Source organism: Mandrillus leucophaeus, unplaced genomic scaffold (genome assembly GCF_000951045.1).
Source record: "Mandrillus leucophaeus isolate KB7577 unplaced genomic scaffold, Mleu.le_1.0 Scaffold98, whole genome shotgun sequence".
NCBI classification, from domain to species: Eukaryota; Metazoa; Chordata; class Mammalia; order Primates; family Cercopithecidae; genus Mandrillus; species Mandrillus leucophaeus.
In genome coordinates, this window is record NW_012110696.1 from 2,791,431 (window position 1) to 2,800,852 (window position 9,422).

Below are 9,422 nucleotides of genomic sequence, written 5' to 3' on the forward strand. Positions count from 1 at the left end.
TTTTTTTTTTGTATTTTTAGTAGAGACAGGGTTTCACCATGTTAGCCAGGATGGTCTCGATCTCCTGACCTCGTGATCTACCTGCCTCGGCCTCCAGAAGTGCTGGGATCACAGGTGTGAGCCACCGTGCCCAGCCTCTAATTATTTTTTGTATTTTTAGTAGAGACAGGGTTTCACCATGTTGGCCAGGTTGGTCTTGAACCCCTAACCTCAGGTGATCCACCTGCCGCGGCCTCCCAAAGTGCTGGGATAACAGGCGTGAGCCACCACACCGGCTGAGGTTGTTTCTTAAGTGGCAAAAACTAATTCACTTCATCATTGCTGAATCAAAACCTCTTCTTTTGTAAGCAAGTATAATTTCTACCAAGGCACGGACAGATACCTGAAATGTGAACATTTCATCAGCGGAAGCATTCATGATGTTACAAATCTGAAAAAGGATCAAAAAACGATTTCATCCAAAGCAGCTGAGGGTCTATCATGATCTAAAATGGCCTATGTGGCCCTGAGGTGAGCTTCTAAGTAGGCAAAGCAGAGCAGCTGGGGGCTCGCTGAGGCACACAGAGGCCGGCCAGGAGCCTGGGACGTGGCAGAGACAAGGACAAGCACACATCGCTGCACCCAGCGAGGGTAAGGCTGTGGGGGCTCCAGACAGCACGGGACTCACAAAGCCGCTTTCCGCCACGTAGCTTGGAAGGCCGCTGGCCAGGGCCCAGTGATCGGCTGGGGGTGTGCTGCGGGCAGAGACCAGGCGTCAGATGGGCCAGGCCGGACTGGACGTGTGCGTGCACGGGTCACATGGACTGGACATGTGTGTGCTGGGGTGAGAGGGGCTGGGCTGGACTGGACGTGTGTATGCAGGGGTCAGGTGGGCCAGGCCTGGGTTGGACGTGTGTGTGCAGGGGTGAGGGGCTGGGCTGGGCAGGACGTGTGTGTGCAGGGGTGAGGGGCACCAGGCCGGGCTGGACGTGTGTGTGCAGGGGTGAGAGGGGCCGGGCTGGGCTGCACGTGTGTGTGTAGGGGTCAGAAGTGCAGGGCTGGCCTAGATGTAGGTGTGCAGGGGTGAGAGGGGCTGGGCTGGGCTGGACGTGTGTGTGCAGGGGTGAGAGGCACCAGGCCGGACTGGACATGTGTGTGCAGGGGTCAGAGGGACTGGGCTGGGCTGGACGTGTATGTGCAGGAGTCAGACGGACTGGGCATGTGTGCAGGGGTCTGGGGGTCTTGGCACACTGTGCCATCCTCAGCATTTACTCTCTTCTCTGAGCTCCAGGGGGCTGAGGAGGCCAGGGTGCGGGTTGGAGGACAGCTGTACTTCCTTCTTCCTCCTCCCCACACTGCCATGCTGGGGCCCCTCGCTCTTGGAACCCTTCCCTCTCTGGAGGCTGTGTGGCTTCAGCCTGTCTTCTAGGACTCAGCGTTGGTGCCTGCCCTGCCACCCTGACCCTGACTTGTGCTCAAGCCTGGCACCTGGATCCTGGTTCCTGCTTGGGGTCTGGGGATGGGGTCCCGATAGGCTTATGGGATCACAGGGCCACTGGGCCACGCAGCTGTCCCTCCCTTGGCTGGAGTCCCGCCCTGACCTCCGGACTGGACTTCCCTCCTCTTCCAGCCCCACAGGGCCAAGACTCGGCCTCCCAGCTGGAGGCTCCACTGTCTGGGTTGGGCTGGTGGAGACAGGGTCAGGTCCTGGAGCCTTCATGCTCAATTGGTGCTAACGAGGCCACCTGGACAGCTTGCCTGGTCCCTGGACGTCCACTCTGGATGTCCACAGTGACTCAGGCTCCTCCGCTGCCCACGTCCTCCTCACCATCTCCCAGAACAGTGAGTTGGCTTCAGTCTCACCCCCCACTCCACTATGCCCCACGGCACACAGAGCACCACAGGTGGGGCCGGACCAGGCCGGCGCTGCTGACCACACCATGGGAGGCCCTGGGAGGATGGCCCTGGAGGCTGAGCCCGGGTCTGAGGGGTGGTCCCTCCCCCGGGGATGCTTCTGGCAAAACCCGGCACTTACGGAATGACCTTGATTTCCTCCTTGCCATGGAGGATGTAGTCGATCACTTTGTAGAAGACGATTTCCTGAGAAACAAAAGACCTCGGTCGGTGGGTTGCCTGGCCAAGCTCCACACGCACGCACACACACAGTTACACACACACAGTTACACACACACAGTTACACACAGACACAGCCTGGCCAAGCTCCACACGCACACACACAGTTACACACACACACACAGTTACACACACACAGACACAGCCTGGCCAAGCTCCACACGCACACACACAGTTACACACACACAGTTACACACAGACACACACAGCCTGGCCAAGCTCCACACGCACACACACAGTTACACACAGACACACACAGCCTGGCCAAGCTCCACACGCACACACACAGTTACACACAGACACACACAGCCTGGCCAAGCTCCAAGGGGCTCCCACACGCACACACACAGTTACACACAGACACACACATGCACACACATGCACACTCCCACACATATAACTGTGCATGTGTACACACATGAAGAGATGTCTCTGCCGTGCACAGGAATTCTACGAACGCGGGTGCACTCACACCCACGTCCACACACAAGCAGACCGTCACCAATACTCACCGGACACGCATCACACGCCGTGGTTTAGATCTGTCTTCCCAGTCTGTGTCTCACACAATCCCACGCACAAGCTGGGCCCGTACTCTCACACACACACACACACACCCTACACGTGCACAGGAGGTCCCACGCGGAGAGATGGGGCAGCAGGAGTCCCCGCAATCAGAGCCGACGTGGGCCTTCACAGCCAGCCTGGCGGCCCTCGTTTGGGGACCAGCCCTGGACACCCCATCCCTGGAGCGCAGCAGTAGGGGAGCCTGGTGGGGACGACAGACAGGCACCCGGGAGCCCCCGCCGCCAGTTCCCACCTCCCCAAACCCTACCCCTATCCCTCCTTCTCCTGCCCTGAAGTTGGAGCCAGGGAAGCAGAGGCATGTGGACGGGCCCTGGGCCCCTCCCCTAAGACTCACCCGGCCATCTGGCGTGCGTGGGCCCGAGTACGGCTGGGACTCTCCCATCAGCACAGGCCACACGTCAAAAAATTCCTGGGCAGAGAAGAGGTGAGGGTGGGGCGGTCAGCGTGGGACCTGGGTCGGGCCAGGCAGGGGGTCCCTGAGCCGCCAAAGCCTCACCTTCTCCTTGGTCATGTCCAGGAGGCCCACAGAGTAGCGCTCACAGTTGAGGTAGGCCCGCACCGTGTAGAAGGCCTTGTGGAACTGCCTCTCGATGTCCGTCAGCTCCTCAAACACCTTGTTGGCCGACCACAGCAGCACCTGCAGGGAGGGGCACACCTGTGGGCCTGCGGCCACCCCACCCTCACGCCTGTCTGACCACAGCAGCACGGGGTCAACTCAAGCCTGACACACAGGTGCGCTCCCGCATCTGACCACCTGCCCAGCCGTGGAGCCCGGCACAGACCCTGATTGGCGGCTCCGTGGCCAGGTTTCATCTGAGCGTGTGGCACCCACACGCGCGGGGCCTGGGGACCGGCTGGCGGTGAGGCCTCCAGGCTGCGGTCACGTCCCTGATCACTCACGAGTGGACAAGCGGAAAGTGGAATCTGCTGCTTTGACCTTCAGAGGCAGACATCCCCTCATCACTCACAAGTGGACGAGTGCAAAGTGGAATCCGCCGCTTGGACCTACAGAGGCAGACATCCGACCAGCCCTTCTTCCTCCCGGCTGCTGCAGAACCGCCTGTGGCGAGCTGGGCTTTGAGAACATCAGGCCGTGGTTTCTGGATGTGGGGCCTCCTGTGGCTTCCGCTAAGTGTCTGAGAGTGAAGCGTTGCTGACGCACTCCACGAGGTCCTGGCCAGACCCTGCGCAGGACGTCCCACCGCACGGGCCCCTGGCTGCTGGGTTAGCGCTGCCGCCAGGCTCAGACTCACCCCAGGGCCCTCCTGGGTCCACCTTTCTCTGCCTCCTTGGTCAAGGTCCAGACCCAGGCCCCTCCAGGCCCCGCCTTCTCACACTCGCGGCAGCTGCCGGGTCTCCTACCGCGTGGTGCCAGCTCCCTCTCCTCCGCTGCGGCGTCCTAGCCCGGCTCTCTCCCCACCAGGCCCTCTGAAGTTCCGCCCCCTGGCACTCAGCTCATGGTGGGAACAGGACCAGGCTCTCCTGTTGCCAAGGGCAGTGAGACGTTCGTAGCTTTCTTTCCCAATACACTGATTTTACTGATGTTAGCTTATATTCGGTTGAATAATTGTGTGTATTTATGGGGTTTATGTGTTACGGGGTTTGGTGTGATGTTCTGATCTATGTATTTGTTGCAGAAAGATTCAATTAAGCTAATCAACATATCCATCACCTCACCAACTTATTTTTTTGTGGTGAGAACATTGCAAATCGATTTTCTAGCAATTTGGTATATGACACAGTCATCCCTCGGTATCCTCAGGGAAACTGGTTCCAGGACGCCGCTCTGATATCAAAATCCGAGGATGCTCAAGTCCCAGATAGGAAATGGTCTAGAGTTCGCACAGAGGTTGCACACGCCCCCCACACCTTAAACCATCTCCGATGACTCAGCACCCAGTGCAATGCAATGCCATGAAAATGGCTGTTCCACTGTATTGTTTTACATTCTTATTGTTCTTTTAACTTAAAACTTTTCCCACCTAATAAATCCTCGGAAGCAAACCGCACTTACCGAGCACCCTGTGTACTGTGATTAATAGCAGCGGTGGCCGCCATGCAGCGCGGCTGACCTTGAAGCCCACGGCTCCAGCTAACGAACACTTTGCACCCTTTGACCAATGTCTCTGCTTTCTCTCTCCCTGCCCCAGCCTCCTGCAACCCCCTTTCCACTCGCTGTTTCCATGAATTCAGGGTTTTTGGATCCCACACGTGAGTGAGATCCTCGCTTCTTTCAGCCAATGGCATCCTCCAGGTCCATGCACGTCACTGTTCTTCCCTGGTGACGTCCTCAGTGCCAGCTCTGCTGTTTCCAGAGCCCCTCCCTCCCTCCCTGCTGAGGCCCAGCCCCCCAGCAGCCCTCAAGCACCAGCCTCTCTCCACATGGTGTCCGACACCTTTTTCTCCCTGAAGCCTTCCCTGAGCCATGTTTCTCCAGTGACCCTGACCCCTGCCTTCCAATCTCCGCCCGGTCTGCAGCCTACACTGACTCCTGCCTCGCCGATGGGCGTGGACCCTCCTCAGTGGCCTCCGCACTCTCCTGCCCTGGCCACAGTCATGGTCCTGGAGCCGCCCTGGCCGCAGTTTTGGTCCCGGAGCCGCCCTGGCCGCAGTTTTGGTCCCGGAGCCGCCCTGGCCGCAGTCACCGTCATTGAGCCTCCCTGGCTGCAGTCACGGTCATGGAACTGCTGCTGGTGCCACCCTCAGCAGAAGCTCCCAGGCTTCCCAGCCCTTATCTGAGTATGTCCCGCCCTCTGTGTCCCTGCACTGGTCAGGGGCTTTGGTCCCGTGCACGTGTGCAGAAGTCAGTTTAGTCCAACTGGAGTTAGTGGGTCCAGAACAGGACTTAGGAAAACAGCAGGTGCAAACAGCAAGGCTAGGCTGCTCTTCACAGCCCTGGGGCCTGCTGAATGGAGATGGCTCTTCATAGCCCTGGGGCCTGCGGCTCAGGAGCCTTGTTTCTGGAGACGTTTCCCTGCCGGGCCCAGGGCCTTGACACCGCCAGATCTACTGTGTGTCCTGGCGTCAGGGCTGAGGGCTTCCTCTCACTCACGGTGAGATTCTGAGCTGGTTGTTGAATCCTCAGGAATTCTGAGAGCCAGTTGTTAAACATAGTCATTTTTACAATTAAATCATGTAACCTATAAACTAGAAAGTTATATTAAAAGGGAAGGTGATAGACATCTAGGCTCAGCCACCCCACCCCTCACTGTGGGTCACTGTTGCCTGTGCTCGGGGCTTCGCTACAGCAGACGGGTTGCTGTGCTAGGGTGTCTCTCCCCATAGCTCCATCTAGCGCATCATGGCAGGGCCCTAAGTCATGAAGTTGGCCAGCTCAACAGGCTCCCGCCACTGCCGGGTGTGCACAGACCATGCCCGTTCCTCCTGGCTGCCTCTCACTTCTGAATGGCTCTGCTTGCTCACAGGATGCAAGAGTCGAGGCACGTCCTCTGCCCTTGCAGCGAGCCACTGGGTCCTGACGCATGGCCGGCATGGAGGTGGGAGTCACAGCCCTGCACCCACAGGCCCTTCATGCAGCTTTGCTGCAGCTCAGACGGCTGGGCCGTGGGAATTGCTCCACTAAGCCCAACTGGCAGCTGTCCTGACAGGTCAGACAGAAACCTGAACTCTGCAGGGCCTCCTAACCCGTGGCTTCCCTGTGGCTTCTACTGGCTCTGATGGGAATGTCCGAGAGGCTTTTCAGAAAGGGAGTGGCAGGGGCCTCCGGTCCGGAGGGTGCCTGGGACAGAAGGTAGTTCCTGATTGTTCAGGTGACGGCCCTGGACAGGGGGAGGAGTGAATGCTCGGAGGCTGCTTTAATCCCAGTGACCAGCTTTCCTTCCACAGCTCAAGGAGGAGGCAGACGAAGTGCAGGCATTGGGTGGACCTCGGGGGCCAATCTTTGCTCATCACAAACTTCTATTTTCAAAAAGAGCCGTGAGGCAGGCCTGTGCCTCCTGCAAGTCAGGATGCCTAAAAATGCCGTTCGGAGGGGAAGGCCCAGAAACAGCTTTTCCTAGGATTGGGCAACGTCTGGTGCAAAATCAAAAGTCTCGCATGGAGACACAAGGTCATGTGTTAGAACCTTGAGCTGGTCTCCACACGCCCGCAGGCTGAGAGGCTGGAAACAAGGGGTTTCCTAGGTGTTGGCAATTCACTTATTGCCTGGTTTAGAGCTGGGGTGACCAGACAACAGAATGGGCAAACATGCCTGACTCTTGGATCTTCCTTCCTTCCTTCCTTGACGTAGTTTTGCTCTTGTTGCCCAGGCTAGAGTGCAGTGGCATGATCTCGGCTCACTGTGACCTCTGCCTCCTGGGTTCAAGCAATTTTCCTGCCTCAGTGTCCTGAGTAGCTGGTGTTACAGGCCCACACCACCATGCCCAGATAATTTTTTGTATGTTTTAGTAGAGACGCGATTTCACCATTTTGGCCAGGCTGGTCTCGAACTCCTGACCTCAGGTGTTCTGCCCTCCTTAGCCTCCCAAAGTGCTGGGATTACAGGCGTGAGCCATCACACCTGGCCAGAGCCACACTTTTAAAACTGAGGTCTGTTGCTGGGTGGTCCCTGCTGTGGACCAGATTACGTGCCCCTCCCCCCGTGCATCTGTGAAGCCCTCACCCCAGATGTGACGGTGAGTGGAGGTGGGGCCCTGGGGGATGATTAGGGTTAGGTGAGGTCACGAGCGTGGGGCCCCCACGAGAGGATTGGTGCCCTTATGGGACGAGGACACAGCAAGCCAGGGAGAGAGCCGTCGCCAGAAACAGAACTGGTCAGCAGCTTCATCTGGAACTTCGCCTCCTCCAGAAGTGTCAGAAACGAATGCCTGCTGTCTAAGGCGCTTGGTGTGTGGTATTTTGTTATGGCAGCTCAAGCTGATACGGGAGCAAAAGCAAACCACAAGCAAGGGCACGGAAGCTGCTGGCACCCTCAGCTGCAGCCAATGTTCAATACAGCCCAGTTCCGGGCCAGATGGACCCCAAATCCCACACTCAAGGCTGATTTGCCCCAGTTCCTGCTTTGGCCAAAAATTACAAGTCATGCTAAAAGGCGAGAAAAAGCAACAGTCCATAAAGACAAAGCAAGCTCAGAACCAGACTCAGATGTGACACGAAGTTGGGAATTATCAGACTGGGAATTTAAAATTACTATGATCAGGCTGAGTGAGGTGGCGCACGCCTGTAATTCTAGCACTTTGGGAGGCCGAGGCGGGCAGTTCAACTGAAGTCAGGAGATCAAGACCAGCCTGGCCAACATGGTGACAACCCATCTCTACTAAAAATACAAAAATTAACTGGGCCGTGGTGGTGGGTGCCTGTCATCCCAGCTACTCAGGAGGCTGAGGCAGGAGAATCACTAGAACCCAGGAGGCAGAGACTGCAGTGAGCCAAGATGCTGCCACTGCACTCCAGCCAGGGCCACAGAGCAAGACAATGTCTCAAAAAAAAAAAAAAAAAGTAAAATTACGATGATCAATATGCTAATGGCGCTACTAGAAAAAGGAGGCAGCACATGAGAGCAGACGGTAACATAAGCAAAGAGATGGACGCTCTGGAAGGACAAGGCTGCTGGAGCACAGGAGATGCCAGGCGGAAATGCAGAGCGCCGTGGCCCGTCCGGAGGCTGCGCGTGTCTGAAGGAGAAATGCAGAGGGAACCACGAGCGGAGGCAGCAGAGCAGAGAGACAGATACAGAAGGTGCCGGAGGGCGGCGGTGCCGGGAGGAGCTGAAAGAGGGAAGGGGAAGACATGATGGAAGTAATAATGGCTGAGATCTGCCCACATTATTGACAGACACCAAACCGCACGTCTAGGATGCTCAGTGACTGTGAAAAAAGACAAATGTCAAAAAACGGATCCTAAGGCACGTCATATTCAAACTGCACAAAACCGAGCTGAAAACCTCGAGGGAAGCTGGGGGTGGGGGAACATCTGACCAAGGGTGGAAGCAGACGCTGGAAACAGCTCATCAGAAACGATGCGAGCGAGAGGAGAGTGGAGTGAAGTATTGGAAGTGTTGCGAAGAAAAATGTGCTAACTTATAATTCTATATCCAGTAAAGTTTTCCTTCAGAAGCGAAGGAGAAATAAAGACTTTCTCAGATAAACAGAAACTGAGGAACGTGTTACCAGTGGTCTGGCCCTGCAGAAAATGTCCAAAGAAGTTCCTTGGAAACAGGAAGAATGAGATAGATCAGAAACTCGCACATGCGTGAAAAAAGGAACAGCAGCAGAGAACAAATAAATGACAGGAAAGTAACATATTTTCTTTTTCTTAATTTCTCTAATAACTATTTGTTCAAAGTAATAATAGTAACAGTATATTACATGATTATAGCACAGGGATGAGTAAAATAAATGACAGAAATTTTGTAAGTGTGGAAGTGAGAAATTGCAGGTACATTGCTGTGAGATAGCTGCACTCTAGTGAAGCAGTATAATGCTATTTGGAAGAGGGCTTAGAGTAGTCATAAATGATTATTGCAAATTCTGGGGAAATGCTAAATTTTTTTAGAAAAACAAGTATAGCCAGGCGCAGTGGCTTACGCCTGTAATCCCAGCACTTTGGGAGGCCGAGGCAGGTGGATCACCTGAGGTCGGGAGTTCAAGACCAGCCTGACCAACATGGAGAAACCCTGTCCCTACTAAAAATACAAAATTAGCCAGGGTGGTGATACATGCCTATAATCCCAGCTACTCGGGAGGCTGAGGCAGGAGAATCAC

General features: G+C 55.9%; 1 protein-coding gene across 3 annotated transcripts in view; it reads right to left on the reverse strand.

Annotated features, from left to right (window-relative positions):
* PDE6B (phosphodiesterase 6B, cGMP-specific, rod, beta) overlaps positions 1 to 9,422 on the reverse strand; it is a 59,455-nt gene that overhangs the window by 14,916 nt on the left and 35,117 nt on the right. For 2 of the 3 annotated variants that reach the window (XM_011970911.1, XM_011970910.1), the window contains exons 4-8: positions 3,197 to 3,337; positions 3,035 to 3,109; positions 2,015 to 2,079; positions 668 to 734; positions 383 to 430 (exon numbers count right to left, since the gene is read on the reverse strand). In XM_011970911.1, the coding sequence (XP_011826301.1) occupies positions 383 to 430; positions 668 to 734; positions 2,015 to 2,079; positions 3,035 to 3,109; positions 3,197 to 3,337 (396 nt within the window). Of the gene's footprint in view, positions 1 to 382; positions 431 to 667; positions 735 to 2,014; positions 2,080 to 3,034; positions 3,110 to 3,196; positions 3,338 to 3,953; positions 4,096 to 9,422 lie in introns of those variants that run through there. The other variant, XM_011970912.1, reaches the window with a different exon arrangement.